This window comes from Zonotrichia leucophrys, chromosome 3 (assembly GCF_028769735.1).
Source record: "Zonotrichia leucophrys gambelii isolate GWCS_2022_RI chromosome 3, RI_Zleu_2.0, whole genome shotgun sequence".
NCBI lineage: Eukaryota > Metazoa > Chordata > Aves > Passeriformes > Passerellidae > Zonotrichia > Zonotrichia leucophrys.
In genome coordinates, this window is record NC_088172.1 from 62,026,704 (window position 1) to 62,047,778 (window position 21,075).

The following is a 21,075-nucleotide window of genomic DNA, read 5'->3' on the forward strand; positions in this document are numbered from 1 at the left end:
TAATGATTCAGTATTCAAGATTGCTAAATTTGTTTTAGAGTTCCATCCTTGTAAGGACAATTATGATATTTTCTTTCAAAGTCCACTGAAGTACAAGACAGTCCTACACTTTAAGATGCTCAGTTGATTAGCAACTTCACAGAAATGGAAAGAAGTTTAGAAAAGAAAATTTTCAGGTACAAGAAATTAATTTTTACCCCAACAGTAAACAAGTGGTTACTCCCTTGAGAGGTGGGTCAGAAAGGGGCCAGAAGGCAGACATGATACAAGTTGAATTATGAGCATGAAGCAAAAATGGGCAGGAGAATATCAGATTATTTGCAGTTAAGTGGGTTTTTCCTTTTATAAATAAATACTGTGTAGTAGAGGTGATTTTTTATGAAATATGATAGTCATATTCTTCTAGCAAATGAAAATGCTCCTTTTTTTTTTTCCTAAGAGCTGGCTATGTGAAGCCCTGACACTGTTACACTGTTAACATCTCACTGGGACTGTGTACAGTGTTCCGGTGGATTTCTTTCTGCTCTCATACAGCTTAGTTAGGTTTTATCATGAACTGCTGCCAAAGATATGTTTGTGCTGTCAGTGTGTTTCAAAGCTTCATTGCAGAAAAATAAGTAGGTACAACTCAGAAGTAGCTAGCACTTTTTGAAACAAATCCTGAAAGAAGTGCCCCATTATCTGGCATGGTATCTCTTTGCAATTTTTTTTCTGCACTGTAGAATCAGAGCATCTTAATTCCTTACCCATCCTATATTAAATTATTGTGGTAAGAATATATGCCTAATGTCTTTTTGTGTTAATGGCAACAAAATCTTACTTGATTTGGCTACTGATATTGGGAATCCACCCTTTTGATAGAATATGGCAATGTATGTTAAATCCGTGTAAGCAAGGAAGCAGTGCAGGAAACCTGGAGACTGAAGCTTCAGCTGGAAGGACACAAAAACATGATGGACAGCTTATCTCTACATTTGTTACTCTGGTGCAACTGCAGAACCACTAGCTGCTTAGACTATTCTATTTCAATAAGTTGTGACAATTACCTGAATGGGTAAGTTAGTTTTTTGTGAGGCTGTGGGTGAAACATGTTTCCTAGTGATCAAAGGGAGGCCAATTGTTAGGTGCTTGCCTGGGTAACCTGTAGTGTTTGTCTCTTTCCTTAAGGAAATCTGTCATGTAATGTTCATTCTCATCGTAACTTTAAGCTGAAGTTTTTATTTACTTGCCATCTGAGAATACTAAACCAATTAATTTAGTGTTTTTCTTTCCTTTTTTTCCTGTCCCCCTCTGTTGTGTTTTGGTTTTTTTCCTCACAATTAGGGTGTAATAAATGTAACTGTGGATGTAATAAATGTCTTGAGGGCTCACCTAGAGACCTTTAGTAGTTTAATGTTTCTGAGGCTTTTTTTTGTTACTACCCTTTGCATTCCCAGTGATAAATTTCCAATTGATGAGTTTCCCATTGACAAATTTTCAATATTTATTAACTATGTCTTCCCCAGTGCTGAGTGTAATAGAGAATTGGTATTCTGTCAGGACAGACTGGGACAGATTTAAGATGCATTTACATCAGCACCTGACTGCATAATTCAGTTCTCCTTCTGTCCCTCACTTGTACGTGGAGCTGCAAGTTCTTCAAATATTATATATGCAGGTAGTGATCACTAAAACCTCATACTGTTTCTAGAGAGAATTATTTAAACTTGTGTACCTAGCTCATTTACAAACTGATGGATTTTATTATGTTAGCTCATCTCATGTATGCCAATTATTTTCTCTGTGCACAACTGAAATCCTATTATGATCTTAAACTAAAAGTGAAAACTGGGGCTTTAAAGCACAAAAGAACCCTCAAGGACTCTTTCTAAATTTCAAATAGCTGTCATAAAAGAACTTTTAAAAAATCATATTAACCATGATATTTTTCTTTTTTTATAAACAGGTGATCCAGGAGTGATATTTCCAGAATATATTTGCTTGTTCTTCCAGATAGGAGATAAATGTGTTAAGCTGGCAAAGTGATTCTGGTAAGAATTTTTCACTACTTCTACAGGGAATGTCATTATATGTATAAGTGTTTGCAGTTTTGCTACTAGAAGGAGCTTTCTGTACCATTAGTGCAAACAAACTTGCTTTTAGTTCCAAGGTCTTATTTTTAACCTAATATTCACATATTAATCCATCTGTTATGTTTAAATGTTACATTGAAAATTATTTGGCGCTTTTTTTTGGTTGCACTTTCTGTGCTTGGATATGATGAAAGTATTTGACTTTTGAAGCTTTTGCTGCAGCTGTTTATACAGAAATAAAAGGAGTTAAATGTACTGTAGCACTCATTAAGTGAGGTTTGTGTGGATTAAATGATCTTGTTTCCATAGCTGCCATCACTGATTATTGTTTTTGTTTTCCTTTCTTCTGTGATCCTCTTGAGAATTTTCTACAGCTGAGTCTTGCATTTCGTGTCTTGTTTGAGTTAAATGTTTCTCCATGTACTACTGCTGAGCATCCAAAGCAAAATTAATCAGTCTGGGAAGCAGAGCCAATATTTTTGGTATTTTTTCCAGAACAATGACAGCAGAATTGTCTCTTGAATTAAGCACACACTGGTAGTGACTGCTACCTGCTCAGTTGTGCCAGAAGGAATACACTGTCTGGTTTAGTTGTAAATTTAAAGCATTGTACTTTTGCAACTCCCAAAATTATCTCTACTTAGTAGTTTTTTTTATTTTCCCCTTGAAACTATCTGCATACTGTTGGAATACATAACATGCTATTGTTCAAATAAACTATTAAAGAATAGGATTTCTGTATAATGTTGTGTAAGTGCTATGTGTTTTGCCCTTATGCTTCAAGTCAAAGACCTTTTAGCAGCAGACAAACTTTGAAGCTTGCATAGGGATTACAAGGAAAAGCTGGAACAATGTCATTAACTTTCATTTATGCAGTGTGAGGAAATGCTGTGTTGCAGGCTTTTATTTGTTAGATCTATGAAATCAGTTTGGGATGCTGGGCTGTTAGCTAAAGTTTCACTGAAATTCTGTATGTTTGTTCTTTTCTTTCCTTTCTACCCTACGTGGGTATATTGATTGCTCAGTTCAGCAGACACTGTCTTTTGGATGGGGTGAGATACAGGGAAGAATCTTTCCTGTATCTTTCCCTTTTCCCCCCCAGTCTTTTGTCTATAAGGAATGTATTTTCTGATGGAGTTAATTTCTGTCCTTTCCTCTACTTACAGCTCAGACATGAGCAGTGCCAGTAACTCACTGGCACGGGAATTCTTGACTGATGTCAACAGACTGTGCAATGCTGTGGTACAAAGGACAGAAGCCAAGGAGGATGAAGAAGAAGAAACTCATATGGCAGCACTGGGACAATACTTAGTTCAAGGCCGTGGGTTTATTTTGCTTACCACTCTGAACTCAATAATTGATCAGGTAGTTGCTTCTCTTAAGTGGTTATAGTTTTTGTATTGAGCTTTGGCTGTGTGGATTTGTCTGTTCTTGGTCCTGGTTTTCTTTCCTTTTTGTGGAGAGTGTGTGAGTTAATTGGGAAGAGTAGAAATTCAAAAAGGTATGTTGTAGTTGCATTCTGTCCTTCAGCAGGAGCAGAAAATGGGAAACTAGATAATTATAGACCTGTTTGCCAGCTCATATTTGACTAAGGCATGTGTGAAGCTGAAGTGCAGGCTGAGTGGAAGGAGACTTCAGCTGCATGTCCCAGAATCATGTGAAATGTCAAAATGCTTGAGTCAGGTTTTTGTGTTTGAAAGTTACTGATCTTTAGGAGTGAAACCATTCTGATAGTGCTGCAAAGCATTCCATAAAACAATTGTGTTTGAATTCTGTGCTTTCTACAGTTCTTCCCTGCTCTGCAGTTCTTGGTATGTAAATGTTACAATCCTACTAGAAGTGGAGGTTTTTTGGTGGTTATTCTGTGGTTTTGATTTTTTTTTTGATGTTACATTTTTAGAACAAAGTTTCAAACTTGTCTGGGGCTTCCTGTTGACTTAAAATCACTGTTCTGTGCTTTTGACTTTTCTGATTTTCTTTTTTAAGTAATTCTTTTTGCAAGGGGGATTAGGTGAGCATTTGTATAGAAACAGTTTAGAGGTGTAAGAAATATCTTGGATCTTTATTATCTATCGTTCTATAATTATTACTTATCATTCTTTCCGACTGGCTCTAGTCAATGATACTGTTTTTTCAGTGCTTAAAATAGCAAAAAAGACATAGGGAACTGAATGCTGAATGGCTTGGTAAAATAAAGAAGGTAATCTGTGTTTTAAAAGTACAAGATCTTTTATTTTTTTCCTGACATAGGAGCTGACATGTCGAGAAGAACTTCTGACCCTCCTCCTGTCCCTTCTGCCCTTGGTGTGGAAAATCCCTGTCCAGGAAGAAAAAGCAATAGGTATGTTTTATCACTTAGAGTATTCAACACTTAAAGGAAGTGATTTGTAGTTTTACTACAGAGCAATGTAGTAAAACTACTACTCTGAAGTTTTACTACAGAGCTGAGGATTCTGTGCTGAAGAGTAGTTTATTGTAGTACGTATCCTCTGACATGAAATGAAGATGTGGAATCTGCAGGAAATTTAAATTTTAAAAATGCCAAAAAATTGTGCAGAGGATGTAAAGGCTTTTGGTCAGTGTGAAAGGCAATGCTTTTGTTGCTGTGTAAAAACTGAACAAGGAAATGGCGGTGATCTGAGTCAGATTTTTGGGCTCTTATATTTGTCAGATGTACTCTTTCCCTCCCAGACAGTCAAACAAAGAGAATGAAGTAAATGAAGTTACCTGACTGTTTGAGAGAGTTTCTGAGGACTCATACCCAAAACTCTTCCAGGGCTTTTGCTTTTTTTTTGCTATTTGCAACTCCTCCAAATTGAAGGCTTTTGTTAATGTTTGTAGACTTGGAATCTTTAAAGGGTCAGTTTCATAGAGGTTTTATATAATAAGCTTTCCTGCTTGCTGAGATGCATCATTCTTTTGTGCTCCTGTAATCATGATGGAATTAAAGCAATGTTTTGGTTATTTTGTGACAGCTTAGTGGCCTTTCCAGGTTGGTTTAAAAAGCTGTTGTGTAAATGGTTTTAAGATGTTGTGGTTTATACACTACATAATGCACAGCTTTTACTTCTAAAAATAACCCTCTCTTAGCACTGAAAGAGTAAGCATGATGTATCACTTGTGCACTAAATCAGGGTTTTTCTTCAACTGAAGTAAGTTCCCCTGTATTAGGCAGCTTTTTTCTTTCAGTGCAGGTAATATCCTTTCTTTGATAAAGTACTCCTGATAATTTCCCGCCTTCAAAGCAGATTGTTAGTTTCTTAAGTATCACAACAATGACTTTTTAAACAGCATGGCAGAGTTGTGCTTGTACATGGAAGCATCTTTTCTTTCAGCTTAAATAAAGTTTATAGCTATTATGTGGGCTTCAGGGGCTTTGTGGTGGTGGGGGCTGTTGTTGTTAAGTATGACATTTTTCTAAATAATAAATTTATGGGGTAGAGGATACTTGCAGTTCTTTTATGATAGCTATTTTACTGCCCAAAGCATCCAGTTACAGGTCTGTCACTTCTTAAAAATAACAATGGACTTAATCCAAGAACATTCACGGTTGTTTCTCTGCTTGCTTTTTCGATAGTTTAATTGGAGTTTACTGGTAGAAATGAAGCAGTAGTACTTCTGTTTTGTTCTTCAAAATGTGCTTGCCCTTTGACTCAGATTTGAATTTTATACTGCATACTTGAAAGCTGGGGTTTTTGCCTTGGCTTTTGTACAAATATTCAGGATCCTAAACATTATTCCTTTCTGTCTCTCTTTTGTCCCTGACTATTTTAAAATCCCATACTTTTATTTCTGCTGCTTGTATTTGGAATAATTAATGCTGAAGTAAAAAGACTGAGGTCTGTATACTTGAATATTTGCACTGATAATAAGTAGAAAAATATATGTTTTCTACTACTACTAGTACACTGGTAATGTCATCATGCATGCTAAGAGGGCTGTGAGCTAACACACCCAGCTGAGTTGCAAAAAGTGACAATGGAGCATCAAGTTAAAAAGACCTTTTCCTCCCTTTAGTTTGCTTCCCAAAAAGTCCTTTCACCTACTTTGGCGACATATTCTTTTGAGAATGTTTTTTTGAGAATAGTTGTACCAATAAAAAGTTTTAGGAAACCTTTTAGCACACTTTTGTTTAACCCTAAATAGAAAATGAAATCATTTTTCTAGGCTTTAGAAATAACCAACCCTAAATGTGAGTTGTTGATGCCTGTTTTACATTGAAAATGTCTGATACAGGTGCATGCAAAACCATGACCTATTAAGATACAAATTTGCTGTGTATTTTAAATCTGGAAATATTTAACTAAAAAATAAGGGAAAATGCTGTGCATATTCTAATGTTCCTTTGTTGTCTTTCTGTTTCAATAGATTTTAATATACCCTTTAGAGTAGACATATGCCTGACCAAAGAGAGTAATACAAGTTCTGTGAAATCTACTCAGGAAAAACTAAACTTAGATGGAAGCACTCATTCATCTCTTCAGACCTCTGCAAAACTCAATCTGCGATCTCGTAGAAGCGGCCGTCTCCGCAAAACCACGCACCGCTACTCCGTGCGCGATGCGAGGAGGTCCCAGCTGTCCACCTCGGATTCCGAAGGCAATTCTGATGAAAAGACTGCTGTAATAACAAAACACAGACGCTCCCAGTTACTGCAGCCCTTTTTAACCTCTTCTGTTAGGGACAGCTACTCTGGGGGTAGAAGTGATTGCCAGCCTCCCAAAGTGGTACCAGGTTCTAATACCGGCGCCCCCAGTCTAGAAGGTTCCAGCAAAGTTGTTCCAGCACATGAAATTTTGAATGAGCCAGCTGCAGGAACGTCTGAGAGCAACATGAATAACTCTCCTTTTGACTTATGCCATGTCTTACTGTCTCTCCTAGAGAAAGTGTGCAAATTTGATATTGCTTTGAATCACAGCTCTGCTCTTTCAGCGAGCGTTGTGCCCACATTGACAGAGTTCTTATCAGGATTTGGGGACTCCTGTAATGTAAGTAGTAACTCAGAAAATGAAGTAGTTTCTGCAGGGTGGACGGAAGAACCTGTGGCTCTGATCCAGAGAATGCTCTTTCGAACAGTTCTCCACCTTATGTCTTTAGACGTCAGCAATACAGAAACAATGCCTGACAATTTACGAAGAAATATAACAGACTTACTTAAAGCAGCATTAAAAATCAGAATTTCCTTGGAAAAGCAGCCTGGCCCTTTTGCTCCAGGATACAAGAAAACACTACAGCAGCTGGTTCAGGAGGACTATATATTTTCTAGATATCGTCACAGAGCCTTGCTTTTACCTGAGGCTATAGAAGGGGTCTTGCAGATTTTGATCTGCTGCCTACAAAGTGCAGCCTCCAATCCATTCTACTTTAGCCAAGCTATAGATCTGGTTCATGAGTTCATACAGCAGCAGGGATTTAAGCTGTTTGAAGTAACGGTGCTTCAAATGGAATGGCTGTGTATGAAGAATGAGGGAGTACCTGGGGAAGCCTCAGAGCATCTGAAAGCCCTGATCAACAGCATCATGAAAATAATCAGCACTGTCAAAAAAGTGAAATCAGAGCAGCTTCATCAATCAATGTGTACAAGAAAGCGGCACAGACGATGTGAGTATTCTCACTTCATGAATCACCACAGAGATCTCTCTGGACTCTCTGTATCTGCTTTTAAAAACCAAGCTTCCAAAAATCCTTTTGAAACTGCTGATGGAGAAGTTGATTATCCTGAGAGATGCTGTTGCATTGCTGTTTGTGCACACCAGTGTTTGCACTTGTTGCAGAAAGTTTCTTTGAGCAGTACCTGTTCTGAGATTCTCTCAGGTGTACATAATGTAGGAATATGTTGTTGTATGGACCCAAAGTCTGTGATTGTCCCGTTGCTCCATGCTTCCAAGTTGCCAATATTAAAAAATTTTCAACAGCACATACTGAACATCCTTAACAAATTTATATTGGATCAACTGGGTGGAGCAGAAGTCTCTCCAAAAATTATACAGGCATCATGCAATATATGTACTGTTGACTGTGATCAGCTCGCTCAGCTGGAAGATGCCTTGCAGGGCAACTCCAGTGATGCCAGTCCCACATCTAGTTCCTCTTGCAGAGTTCAGGGAATTCTGCCTAGCACTGGATCTGAAGATATGTTGTTGAGATGGCATGCACTGGAGGCTTATCAGGACATCATTTTTGAAGAAGACAAACTACGTGGCGCACAGATTGCAAGCCATATTTGCCACTTAATTCAGAAGGGAAATGTAGTGGTCCAGTGGAAACTGTATAACTGTATCTATAATCCCGTGCTGCAGAGAGGAGTGGAGCTGGCTTGCCATGCTCAGCAGCAGCTTGGACTGAGTACAGCTGATAAACTCATGTGCAGTTACCATAGCCAGGATTTGCCTTCTGAGGTGCTTCAGGTTTATTTGCAGATGCTCCCTCTGTTGCTAAAATCCAGGTTGGTTGATTTTCTGTTTATTATTGGGAAACATGCTAATTAGGTACTATTGGAATATGAATCCCAGTATTACCAGTTAGATTGTGCCTGGGCCAGTCTGACCCTCGCTGCTAGGCCGAAGGTGGCTTCTGTGGCGTATCACCCAGAGACACCTTTAGCTTTCTGATGGTTTCAGCTGGGCACTAAACATGTCCAGGCTTGTTAGGGACTCCGTTTACCGTAGGAAGAGGCTTCAGGCGAAGGTGAGGACAAAGGAGGGATTCTGCTGGAGGGTTATATTCAGTGGTTTATTCCATGGTTACAGATGTCTGAATCTTGGGAAGAACTCCAACAGAATCCCGAGCACATGGTCGGACTCACCTTTTAAGCTCAGGGGGTGGGGAGGGGAGGGACAGGTGAGCCACCAACCAGGTGGGGGGGGCGGGGTCTCAAGGGACGAGGGACACCTGGACAGACCAATGACCTCTGGCCTGAGGGGCATCCTTTGAACTTGCCCAACCGCACGATGCCTTGTTGGAATGTTAAAACTGATTGACAGGACTCACTCAGCATGGGGGCGAGGGGGAAGGGAGAGGCGTATAGGCACACCTAGGAAGGGACCCGGGACCTGGAAGTCTAAAACAGGACATTACAACACACTACAAGGTACAGAGCTTTGTGCATTTGTTACTGATTGGAATGTAAGTTTTATTTGGACTGTAGGTGGTGTTTGTCTGTTGCAGGTGGCAACAAGATAAATGCTTGAGTAACAGGATACAAGCCTACATTCATAAACTATAGGAAGTGAGGGCTCTCTACTCATGAATTATGGTCTTTACAAGCCAAACTCTGTAGCAACAAATAAAGTCTTTGTCCAGTGTGACATGCTCTCTGCTTTCTTGTTCTTTGTTCTAAAATTAGTCAGGAATGTTTAACAGATTGATATGTCATTTTTCTGTGGGAATTAGAATACATCGTTTTCTGATCTGTTTCCTTTTTCCTTCTAGAATGGTCACTATAGAAACCACCTTTCAAAAATAAGGCTTGATGTTTACTTTTCCTGTAATAACTGTTTTTTAACTTAGAATATCCTGTTCATTTAAGCACAGTTCACGAACAGGAACCAAAACAACCCCAAAACACAAAAAAGGCACAAACGTTCTCCCAAGGCATACAATAGATACTTTTTATTTATTGTTAAATTGATTAAATAATTGTTTAATAAATGTATGGAACTTTTTTCAGAATATGAATGTGTGATTTTGTCCAGGAAAGATTGATTTTATTTCTCTTGGAGTCCTGAAGTCAAGTTAGTGGGTTTATCCAGGACAAAAAGTAGACTAGTACTCCAGTTTATGTAAAGGGATTATCTAATACTGTTTTGACTTCTAACCTAACCTGTATCAGAAGCTATTAATTTTTAAAAGTGTACTTAGTGGCAAAGAGTCAAGAGAAATAAAGCTTAGATGAAGTTTAAAATGTCCTTTTTTTTTCACTAGCTTAAAGGTGGGAATAAATAAGTAAATGATCCATTTCATTCTAGAGTAACTTGATCAGAGTAAATCTGGTCCTGTGGGAAGGGGATGGGAGGTAAGTAAGGTGATGTCTACAAGCAAGTATAGCATACTAAAAACCTCACAGTTCCTTACCCTGAATTTTATATGAGCTTAATATAATACTTGGAGAGTAGAAGAAGAAAAAAATAGACTTGGAAGCAAATATGTGCAAAGTTTTTTGGTATTGGACATGCTGACATAACAATTGCACAAAAACTTAGGCTTGAAAGGTATTCCAGAATTTATTTGAAATTCATCATCCATGCAGCTAGTAGACAGCTAGGAATGTGTCATCAAGTTCATCTGAGAAGGAATCACTGCTTTCTGGTGAAATCACCAAACAGAGAAATAGCTTCAATTGCTAATGAAAAAATTTGGGCAAGGAAATACCACTAAAGAGTGAATGTCATAAATAGAGTTAATTAACCACCTTTGGTGTTTTGAGCATCATATATTTGTGTGGTCTGCATTTTAGAGGGAGATATTTCCTACATTATATCTCACAAAAAAGTTCAGTTTTCCACTACAAGCTGGACAATGCTGAGTTAGGATCCTAGAGTGCTGCAGACAAGTTCCTTTTCTCTTTAGTTTACAGTAATTTATAGCAATTGCTGACTTACATGAGGTTTTGGGTGCTTTATAAAGTAACTTTCTTATGCTTTATTTTGCAGAATAATTAGAGACTTGTTTCTGAGTTGTAATGGAGTGAATCAAATGATTGAGTTAAATTACTTAGATACATTAAGAAGCCATTCTTTGAAGGTGTTAGAGACCTTGATACTCTGCCTTGATGATCAGCAGGAAGACCAAGCAACACCAGAAGTGGAAGGCCTGAACAGTGAACAGAAGGAATCTATGTCTGACTTGCCCACTTCTCTTTGTAGCCAGCATGCTGTTTCAGAAGTTCCTCAAAGCCTGAGCAAGTTTTATGCTGGCTTGAAGGAGGCTTACCCAAAAAAGAAAAAGTTTGTCAGCCAAGACATTCATGTCAACACAATAAACCTGTTCCTCTGTGTTGCTTTTTTATGTATAAGTAAAGAAGCAGATGGTGATCTGGATTCAGCTAATGAGTGTGAAGATACATCAGGATATGATAGTACAGCCAGTGAGCCATTAGGCCACAAATTACCATATCTGTCCCTGGAAAGCCTTGCTTTGCCCTCTCTGGAACATATTCATAGGGCTGCAGATATTTGGTCCATGTGTCGTTGCATCTATCTGTATAGTTCAGTTTTCCAGAGACAGTTCCATAGACTTGGAGGCTTTGAAGCGTGCCAGAGATTACTAATCCTGATAATTCAGAAACTTGCAAAAAATGAGGAAAAGGAGCAAGAAAAGAGGGAGAGAGTATTGAGTGAAAGCAGCAGAAGTTCACATGGGAGTCCTCGAACTGAGCTCCTCAGCAAGGATGACTCTGTTCAGCTGGCTAAAAGCAGAGAGGTGACGCAGTTGGAGCTTGATAGTTCTGGCAGTCCTGCTGGTGCTGAGCAGCTGGTGCCTGACTCTGGCTCCTGTGACAGCCCTGGGAGTGTGGAACACGCTTTGGGTGTTTCAGTTGCCAATCTTGAAGGGGTAAGGACTTCTGCAAGAGAAGAGACTGAGTGGGCACTCCAGGGTATCAGGCTTCTAGAAGCTCTGCTGACCATCTGCCTACACAGTGCAAGCACCATGCAGCAGAAGACAGAGGTGGAGATGTTTCACCAGGTACTGTGCAACTTCACCTTCCTTTGCTCCTATTTGTTTCATATTATTGTAACAGTAGTTTAGTGAAAAGTTCTTCTAGGGAGGTAAAAACTTTATGGTTTTTATGGTACCATTTTTTGTATAGTACTGAAAGTGTACAGCTAAATAATGAGCTTAGTGGTCTGCTTGAGTAGTACTCTTTTCAGAAAGAGTATTCCATGGAGAATGTGTGTGAAAGGGATGCTGCAGGAAAGCTGCGTAGGCAAGATGTGACCACTGTACCTAGTGATTCATGTTGTTTTTTGAGGATGGCTCTGAGCAGAGTGTGGTGCTTGAGAAAAAACTACTGAAGGGCACAGATACTGAAAGGACACCTGAAAAAATTATTTCTTAAGTCTTAGAGGTGGAATGATTCAGTATTCCACAAGAAGTTGTTAATTTACAAAAGACACCTTCACTTTTCTTTAATGTTTAATTACTGTCTTGAATTTTACTTGACAATTTATTGCAAAGCAGGAGGTATTAAGTGCAGGAAAGACCCGGAAACTGGAGTTCTGTCTTGAACATTCACCGTTTTTATGATCTTGGACATGTCACACTCTGTCAACTGTTAGTAATGTGATGTGGTTTGAATGCACAGCATACCTGAAGCTGTTTCAAAAATGTTTATTTTTGAAACAGCACTTTCACCTGCAAATTTTAGATAGCAGTATTTTGCCAGATTTTTTCGGTGTGCAGGTTCCAATTAAATCTGTCATGACATGTAGGATGAATCTTTATTTCAAGAGACTGGATGAAATCTGGTGGTTTTAGATGAGAAGTCAGATTAGTGTAGGTTAAAGGAGAAACTCCTAAATGAAAGAGCTAGAGTATTTCTTTTAGCTTGAAATAGTAACACAAATCAAAATGTTTTTCTCCCCCAAAACACAGAATACTTGTGTGGATGATATCTTACTTGAAATAAGAGAGCAGCTTGCTCAGTCAAAAGTGATAGAAACGGACTTGGCAAAGCCTCTCTTTGATTCACTGCTTCGTGTTGCGTTGGGCACTTTTTCTGCTGATCTGGATCATCCTGAAGAAAAAATTGAAAAGGTATGAAACACCAGCTAAACAGTCTCATTCTGAATAATACAAGATTTTCTCAGATTTGTTCTCTGGGTCTTTTTAATCCTGATAGTAAATGTTTAGGTGTATTTGATTATTGTGACAGTTGAAGATGAAATCTCTGCTTCTTGTACCAAAGTGGAATGCTGTTTATTGATATGGTCCCCACAATTGCTGCTCAGAAATGAGTCATGCTTTTTCATCTCACAACAGTGTGATGAACTCTTAAAGGAAGGGCTTCAAATGGGAATGTTGAGTGACCTTAGTGGCTGTAGACATCTTCACCTCTTCACCTTTGAGTGAATGTCAAGGTGCATGCTGATGGTGATAGTGATTTAGAAACAGTTTTAATTCTGCTTCCTAAAACATTGATCAGGTAGTTAGTAAGAAAAATCCCTCTTTGCAGATTCAGTTTTTTTACAAGATAATGAAGTATTTCTAACATATCTCAGGTTTCTTGGAAGTGTATGATTAATTTGTTTCTTTCCCCAGTGGGCTTAGAGAAAATAGGCATTTGGACAGTTCTGAATTATTTGCTTTTCTGATCCAAAGATATTTTTTCTGACCAATGGCAGTCCATTTGGTTGTATTGTACAGACCCATTACATTGAGAAGGAGCCTGTGTCACAACCTGGAGAAATTTCTGAAGAAACTGAAGAATCACAATGCTGTAGTCTTAAGCTTTTTGCTGAAGAGGAAGGATATGAAGCAGATAGTGAAAGTAATCCTGATGATAGTGAAACCAAGAATGAAGGTAAATGGGAACTTTCTGAATATACAAAGCTGTGTTTTTGATATAGCAAAGCTTGTTTGTCTTTTGAGATGTACCAAAACAGTGCAAGCACTTTTAATAGATAGAAATAATTAAATTTTACTTCCAGTAGGATGGAGTTACAAATGGAGAGACAAGTATTCTTACTGAGTGTTACAGAAATTGTTCTGTCTTGGTTGTTTTGGTATATGTGACTCTTGCTCTAAAGTCATGTTGCTCAAGCATATTATTGTGATCTAGAAACTCCAGAGATATGCACCAGTAGTTTTTTTGAAAATCAGTGCTCAAATTTTTTTCTTTAGGATTGTAACTGTCTGGCGAAAATTAAATAGTCTAATTGTGTTATAGAATACTAGATTGAAAGGGACCCTAAGGATCATCTGGTCCAGCCTTTTTTCACAAAAGCACAATCTAGACAACGTAGCCTGGCACCTTGTCCATCTGAATCTAAAGTACCCAATGTGCCACTTCTCTGGGGAGATATTTTCCAGTGTCTGATTTGTCATTAGGGAAAACTTTCTCATTGTGTCTATGTGGAATTTCCCCAGAAGTAACATGTACCTGTTACCCTTTGCTTTGTCCATGTGACTTCTTGTAAAAACGGAGTCTACCTTCTTTGTAGACAGCTTTTAAATGGTGATAAGAAATCCTCTAAGCTGCCTTTTCTCAAGGCTGAGCAAAGCCCAGTTCTCTCAACCTTCCCTCCTGTCTTTTTTGTATAGTGGGGACATAACCGAACACAGCAATCCAGGTGTGGCCTGACAAGCACTGAATAGAGCAGGATAAAGGTTTTTTATCCCTGTGGATGATGTCCTTGTTGATGCAGCCCAGCATCCCACTGGCTTTCCTTGCCACAGCAGCACATGTTCCCTCATGCTGAGCTTGCTGCCCACTGGACCCCAGCTCTCCAGCCAGGCAGATCCCAGTCTGTGCTGCACTCCTGGGTTCTATTTTCCCATGTGAACATTGCATTTGTCCTTGCTGAACTTCATAAAGCTCCTGTTAGCCCACTCTTACAGCCTGTCCAGGCCTTCCTGCAGGATGGCTCTCCCTTCCCAAGTGCCCACTTCCCCACTCAGTTTGGTATCATTGGCAAACTCCATCAGGGTGGATTGATCCCACCACCCAGATCACTCATGAAGATATTGAACACCACTGGGCCCAGTATCAATCCCTGGGAACCCCACTTGTGACAGTTTGGACCCCATTTGTCCAGTTTAAAAAGGATTTACCACCCACTCTGGTAAGTCAGTGCCCAGCCACTGCACAGACCCCTTGTCTCTGCCCTAATGCATCAGTTTGTCTGGGAGGAGCCTGTGGGAAACTTTGGAAAGCCTTGGAGAAATCCAGATAGACATCCACTGCTTGTTCCATATCAACCCAGCAGGTTTCTGGCTTGTGGAAGGCAATCTGGTTTGTCAAGCATTATTTGGCTTTTCCCAATCACATGCTTCATTTGACTTGATAACCCCCTTGTTATACAACACATCTCATTATTCTAAACAATTGATGTGCACGTATCTTGCTGGATTCTGTTTGTGTAATTAATTTTAAACATGAATTTGCTTTAATTTTTTTTCCTTTGTGCTGAGCACAGCTGGGTGCTTATGTTCTGGTATGAGATGCAGCATGAGCAGCCACAGCCTTTCATAGAACTGCATCAAACTGCTACTGTTTACCTGTGTGACTAGGCTTTATCAATAGATTTATAATATTTTAAAAGCATTTCTGAATTAAAAAGTTAATCTGAAAAACTTCCATGATACACTTGCATGTAACATGTGTCTGTACCAAATAATTTTAAATAATGCATTTTAAAGTCTCTCCAAAATGTAATGGGGAGGCTTTCATGTTTGGGGTTTTTTCTTTGATTATCATGCAGCTATTCTGTCATGTGCATTTCAGAGTTAAATAACAAATTGCTTCATACAGCCTTTAAATATGAAATTATATAAATTTGTCTCTTTTCTTGGCAAGCTCAAAGTTTGTGTAGAAGCTTGGGGCTCTGTTGCAATGAATTACTGTTGTGTTTCATGAACTGCATATTTTGCCATTTCTGTATGTGTCCAGTTCCCAGGAAATGAAGCCAGATAGTTTAAGACTATGTAATGGGAGAAACTGCATCCTTGCCCTTCTGTGTTGGCAGGAAAATAGAAAAATCTGAAGTGGAATATAAAACTATGCTTATCTCTGAAAATTGCTTATAACCTAGTGATTATTTTTGTTTTGTACCTGTGAGAAGGTTGGAGATATGTCCTTGGAAGTTCTGCTTAAATATGCCAACTGTATTCAGCTGAGTAAGTTTCAGTGAGACACATGTTGTTTCTTTTTAGGAGCAGACACAAAGGTGGAACCAGGATGTACTGGTGCTTCGGGTTACTTTAATGGCCTGGCTGAAAACATCAATCAAGGAGAATTAATGTATCCTGAAATTTGCATGTTAGAATTAAACTTACTCTCAGCTGGTAATGCAAGTTTAGATGTGCTTGCTCATGTATTCCAAAGCTGCCTGAATATCATCAATCAGAAGGAGAAGAATGCCATTGTCCTTATAGAACAGGTAAAAATGTTATTCACAGAGGCGGCTGTTTAGCGGTTGTGTATTTTTAATTTTATCATACCTAATAGAGTGATCTTGAATATTCTCACTTTTCATGGGATTTTATAAGATGTGAAACAGTGTAAATGACTGATATTGTCAACTGCATTGCATTTAAGTTACCAGGAGCTAAGTAATTTATTAAAAGGTATCTGTCCTACAAAGCTTTTGAGTTTTTCAGGTGTCTTTCTTTTATCAAGACTGTTCAATCCCTACAGATAGATTTTATGATTGTCAGGGCCTTAAGGAAAAAAGGGCAGATATCTGCTTGTATGCATGTATATGTAAGCATTCTCAACTTTTTATTGAACATGTACTTTTAGAAACCATGAATCATGCACCTGAAAAATATTCCATGCTTTTTTTCTTCATAACTTTGTATTAGAAGTTGTGCAAATAGTCATGCCCTCATGATCCTTTGGAGTTTCTTTCAGTTGCCTTTTTTAACAACTAAAATGAGTACTCTTCGTGCAAAAGTTAATGATTTGACATTCAAAGTCTCTCTTCTGCAACTGAACTGTACAGAACACAAAAGATTGTTCATTGGCAAATATAAAAACAGTCCATAATTTCAAATCATCTTAATTATCATTAAAATCAATAGCAGGCAGGAATTGATTACAAGAATTTATTTCTTAGTCCTTTGAGCTGGGGGATATTCTTCAGATATTCATTTTACCTATTCTTTTGTACAGGGAGCTGTTAAACACCTTTTGGGAGGATTTCTGAATATATTGACACAAACAGAATCTAGTTTTCATGGTGAGTTAAAGGTCCAAGTAACTTAAATATTGGTTTTTAAAATCTAATGTATACACAAACGGTGCAAATGCAAAATTGACAAAGGAAATTCATTGGCATGTGAATTTATGCAGCTGCTTTTTTAACTTGCAAGAAAGTTTAGTGTAAATATAGGGTTATTTCTGAGTTAGTGGAAATAAGAAATACTGGCAGATGTGAAAATGACAATTGAAACCATAAACACTAGTGTGACAGTGTTAAATGCTGCTGGGAAAAAATAGCAGCTGATGAATTCTCATTCCATCACAATGTAAGCCTATATTTCCAATGTCTTTGTAACCCAGATCTTGATAATGCCTTGAGTTTTATTTTTAACTGGAAAGTAGCTAGCTAATCCAAGAATGTGGAAGCAGATGAAATGTTTACCGTAAGGTAGATTCATATATTGAGGGTGCTTCACAACAGGAGGTGATGTAAACCCATCCCAGGACTTGGATCCATGGGACTTGGACCCATCTTTGTGGGCAGAGCCTTTGCCAGGCAGACACTTGGTTCTCAGACTTTCACTCTATTTTGCAGACCTGGGACAAAATTTAGCATAGCACTGATTGATTCAATAAAATTCTGAATTATAGTATCAGGAAGTACTGTTGGATCTCTTTAGAATTCATCTTGTAATTTTTATTGGTTCCTCAATCTGAAATGGTTTTGAAAAACACTTTCAATTAGAAATTGATCTTTCCTCATAATAGTATAGAATATGAGTCTTTAAAACTTAAAAAAATCCATTTCAAGAATATTATTGTCTCCTTATTTTTAGCATGTCAGATGGTGCTGGTAGATCTGCTGGTTTCCTTGATGAGTTCACAGACTTGTTCAGAAGAGCTGACTCTTCTCCTGAGGATATTTTTGGAGAAGACACCTTGTACGGTATGTAGGGAGTAACACATAGCAAAATTCAGAGGTCTAATGAGAAAAATGAAGCAAGAAGAAAATCCTTTTGTGCCCAATAATTTGGGGAAATAAGGAGATGCACAGCAATGTTTGAACTGATTGGAGCCAATAAAATTTGGTTGTAGAAATAGTTCCTCCTCAAAACTGGAAAAGGAAAGAGGAAGTGAGAAGAGAAAGGTTTTGAACGGTGTGGTGGTCCTGGGAACTCTCTTCAGCACAAGAAACCAAGCATCTTCTCAAGGAGACTGACATTGTGGTTATGGATGACAGAACAATAATACTGTAAAATTAGAAGCAATTTCTTTAAAGTTATGAGGCATCTCACTATTTGGAGAATGCTTTAGCAGTAGGAATTACTTTCAGTTGTGTCCTAAGTTGGTTGGTGGGATGCTGGAATCTACTGCTTGTGTGGGATATACTGCTGAAATAACTGTTGGTTTCTGTGGGAGTCTGTAGAAAAATACAAGTGGAAGAAAGGAAAAAAAATTACTGGGCTGTGTGAAATAATACCAAACCAAACAAAAGAGTCACAAGTCAAATTTTCAATGGTGGCGTGTAATTATCTGCCACATAACAAGAGAAACTTTTTGGCTTAAGAGCTTAGCTGGTTTTTTTACTGGTTATGCAGTAACAAAGTCATGGCCTGTGTGTGCTTTCTTAACCAGCCTTAAAACACAGGGTAAAAGGTGATATCTTTTTATGCACGTAACAGGAGTGAGATAAGGTTGTGCAATGACCACCTGCTGTATTTCAGCTGATTCCTAAGCAGGGTAACTTGAAGTCTCATCTGCCCAGACTAAATCCCCAAAGCTTTGTTGGCCCACTGTCTGTTGAAGTTGCTACCTGATGCTTTGCCAGTGTGTTTAGGTTTGGATATACAAACTCACTTCTCTTGGCAAAACATGAGTCCAGGTTTAAATGAGGAGTAGGCTTCTATTTACTTGCATGATACTTGACTACATGATGTAAACAGTTTATTTTTTCTTCTCCTTTATTTGTTTTATTTCTTCTAGGAGATACTACTCAAGGGTGTATTGAAGATTGTAGACACTAATATTTATATGAATCCACTGCAATACCTTGCCTTTCCTTTGCTGAATGGCACAAATTTGAGCAATTCCTCACAAAAATGTGCTGGCACTTGCAACAATAAAAGTGCTGGACTACTAAAAAGAGGAAAATTGTCACAGAGTAAAAAAGAGGCAGATGGTGAAAACTTGAGTCACCAGCTACTTTCTTCTTGGCATGTAGCCCCAATTCACTTGCCTTTAGTTGGGCAAAATTGTTGGCCACACATGTCTGATGGCTTCAGTGTCTCCCTGTGGTTTCGTCTGGAGTATGCTCATGAAGCAGAAAATACAACAGAAAAGGGGAGAAAAGTCAAGAGGAGAAGCAGACTCATAGCTGTAAGAGAGAACAGTTTTGACAGCACAGGTGAGCATATAGTATTTTGTTTTTATTTAGGTAGCACTGAAGGATTCTAGTTACAAATATTCCAATCTATGTACTGTATACAAAAGTTTGAAATTTTATGATTGGTATTGAACAGCAGTGGTAGTATTTCTGATATTTTTTTATGACTACTGTACCACATATTTAGAGGTGCAACATTTCCACCCCTTGAATTAGATTAATGCCTGCTTCCTTAGAAATGTAGTATTCTCATTGAATTTGTGAGTTCAGTAACATTTATGCTACTTCATGTTATGAGGAAAATAATAAATGCTGCAGCTGTAGTTATAGAAAACAGCTGCTCAAGTTTGATTTCATGTATTGATGATCAAGCCTCAGGCTGCCTCAGTATAACTCCTCTTAAGTTTCCTTGTGTGTGCACCATGTAAATACCAGCAGATGTAAAATAATTTTCTGTTTATACTTTTGTAGGGACTCAACTGCTCTCAAACTGTTCTAAGCAGAAACTTTTGGATTATAATTTGTAAAGGGAAAATTCCTTATTTAAAATGTGTTCCATTCACAACACTTGGAATACCTTTATTCTTTTTTCCTTCTTTTTGTATTTAAATAGAAGGAGGGAAAACCCAACCCTGAACCTTGAAAATCACTAGAGTTGCTTTTGTTAGGTCTGTGCTTTTGCTTGGTAAAGTGAGAATACTGATCATGCTTGAAGGTAGGATGATTTTTGAAGAAAAATCTGAAGATTTCTTGGTGCACACTGAGAGTTCAACATAGGAATGTAATCTGATATGTCAAAAGCATAATTGTTAGAGTGTATTCAGCTCAGTGGATTTATATGTTACCAACATATAAAGTGCTGAGTTAGTGTTAAGTTCCTGTATTTTTGTTTGAGACTTAGGTGTCTAAAGAGAATCAAGCTTATTAGTCAACCCACTTGAGAAAACCAAACCACCTCACCCAAACAAAAGCCAGTTTTTTTTCACACTTGATACATGCTGTGAAAGGCATTGTTGTTGTATTATGTTGTAATTGCAACATGTTTATATTTCTAGAAGAAACAAAGTCTGTAGGAATGGAATATGTAACCCTGGGAGACAAACTTGTTGAAGATGGCTGTATTCACATCATTTCACTGGGTTCCAAAGCTCTGATGATACAAGTTTGGGCAGACTTGAACACTGGAGCATTCATTTTTCGGTATGGTCTATTAGTCCAGGAGCAGTCCTGTAGATATATTGTGTTGTTACCTGTAGTAGCAACTTGCAGAGAGTACTGATGGAGAGTAGGGAACTCATTTTATAGTAGAGACATTTGCATACATCAAGTAAGTGTGTTGGATACAGATCTATAGGTTTATCAGCTTCAACTGTTAAGCTCTGGTCTTGCATGTTTCATGTAGTCATTTATAAATAACTGCCCGCAAAGTAGCAATTCGAGTTCTAGTGAAATAACACAATAAATGTGAGATGATGGAAAAGATTTTTGCAGCTGTAGGTTTTCACACCTCAGCTGTGAAAATTGCTGCTGTGTAATAGTTACTTGGGACGGTCTGTTTTAATCTTCTGAGCACATTTCAGCAGTAATTTAGTTCTCGTAAATAATCCTTAAGTATCCTTGAAATGTGTCTAAAACTGCAATTTTAGAACACTTTATTTCCATGTTCAAAGCACCTGCATTTTTTCAGTAAATTGAATTCAACTTTTCTCAAAAATAAAGATATTTTTATCTTAAATGTAAGCAGATTTATGCAGACA

The 21,075-nt window shown here is 38.1% G+C and overlaps 1 protein-coding gene across 2 annotated transcripts in view; it reads left to right on the forward strand.

Moving 5' to 3' along the window:
• LYST (lysosomal trafficking regulator) overlaps positions 1–21,075 on the forward strand; it is a 78,137-nt gene that overhangs the window by 11,434 nt on the left and 45,628 nt on the right. For both annotated transcript variants that reach the window (XM_064708485.1, XM_064708486.1), the window contains exons 2-13: positions 1,946–2,030; positions 3,239–3,437; positions 4,323–4,413; positions 6,441–8,517; positions 10,724–11,756; positions 12,666–12,827; positions 13,437–13,593; positions 15,945–16,171; positions 16,906–16,972; positions 17,772–17,881; positions 18,919–19,339; positions 20,374–20,518. In XM_064708485.1, the coding sequence (XP_064564555.1) occupies positions 3,246–3,437; positions 4,323–4,413; positions 6,441–8,517; positions 10,724–11,756; positions 12,666–12,827; positions 13,437–13,593; positions 15,945–16,171; positions 16,906–16,972; positions 17,772–17,881; positions 18,919–19,339; positions 20,374–20,518 (4,682 nt within the window). In that variant the 5' untranslated portion in view covers positions 1,946–2,030; positions 3,239–3,245. The remainder of the gene's footprint in view (positions 1–1,945; positions 2,031–3,238; positions 3,438–4,322; positions 4,414–6,440; positions 8,518–10,723; positions 11,757–12,665; positions 12,828–13,436; positions 13,594–15,944; positions 16,172–16,905; positions 16,973–17,771; positions 17,882–18,918; positions 19,340–20,373; positions 20,519–21,075) is intronic.